This window comes from Sinocyclocheilus grahami, unplaced genomic scaffold, assembly GCF_001515645.1.
Source record: "Sinocyclocheilus grahami isolate Dianchi unplaced genomic scaffold, SAMN03320097.WGS_v1.1 scaffold62516.1, whole genome shotgun sequence".
NCBI classification, from domain to species: domain Eukaryota; kingdom Metazoa; phylum Chordata; class Actinopteri; order Cypriniformes; family Cyprinidae; genus Sinocyclocheilus; species Sinocyclocheilus grahami.
The window spans coordinates 1-800 of record NW_015527763.1 but is presented as its reverse complement, the minus strand read 5'-3'; the positions used below and the strand labels follow the sequence as shown (position 1 = coordinate 800).

The 800-nt window shown below is 43.9% G+C and overlaps 1 protein-coding gene across 1 annotated transcript; it reads right to left on the bottom strand.

Moving 5' to 3' along the window:
• Window positions 1-75: 75 nt before the first annotated feature.
• LOC107581004 (talin-1-like) lies at window positions 76-712 on the bottom strand (the record flags this gene model as incomplete). Its single annotated transcript, XM_016266601.1, has 2 exons — window positions 76-238; window positions 491-712. Coding segments are annotated over 2 exons (385 nt in total), but the record flags the coding sequence as incomplete, so codon positions are not given.
• Between the last annotated feature and the right edge of the window lie 88 nt (window positions 713-800).

The following is an 800-nucleotide window of genomic DNA, read 5'->3' as shown; positions in this document are numbered from 1 at the left end:
TTTTTTTTTACTTAATGTTATATTTTTGCTTATAACCTTCTATACTGATACTTGATGACAAAGCATGAACTGAACAGCAGAAGACAGCTGATTCTAACCGAGCGGCAGCAGCAAGCTGGTTTTTCAGGTTGGGTGAGTTGGGGTCAGTGGACAGAGCTTTAGCAGCCAGCAGGAGTTTGCTGGAGGACATGGAGATGGTCTTCAGGTTGGTGACCACTTGAGTCTGGTCCTCTTTAGACTACAGGAAGAGACGAGAGGAGAAGACATCGTTCAGCTATCCACTCATTCATTCATCTATCAATCAATCAAGTGTCAAATGACTCTCTCAGGATCTTATGCTCATGAAAAACTAGCACATTTTTTACATTTGTCACTTGTATCAGTAACATATGATATGACACATCAAATGATTCTATAGCTAGAGTAATCCGGCAGTAGGTTATGAGTGTAAGTTCTATAGTCTTGATAAAATGAATTTGACTGTCCACACCTGGGATTGTCCAGCCATGTCCACTCCAGCCTGCAGGAAGTGATTGAAGTCTTGTCCGAACTTCCCGGAGGCTTTGGCCAGGTCCTGGGTGGTGCCGCGTGACGCCTGCACCAGCTCATTGGCTGACTGGTTCAATCCGGCCGCCGCCTCGTTCAGATTCACCTGAGCCTCCTGGAAACTCTTCCCGCTCACTGGGAACTGAAGATCAGATAGGAACAGTAACTGTGATGCGGCTCAGTGTAGTATTTAACAGAAACAGGAAACACAAAGTAAGCATTACAAGTAAAACTAGACAAAAAAAAAAAAAAAA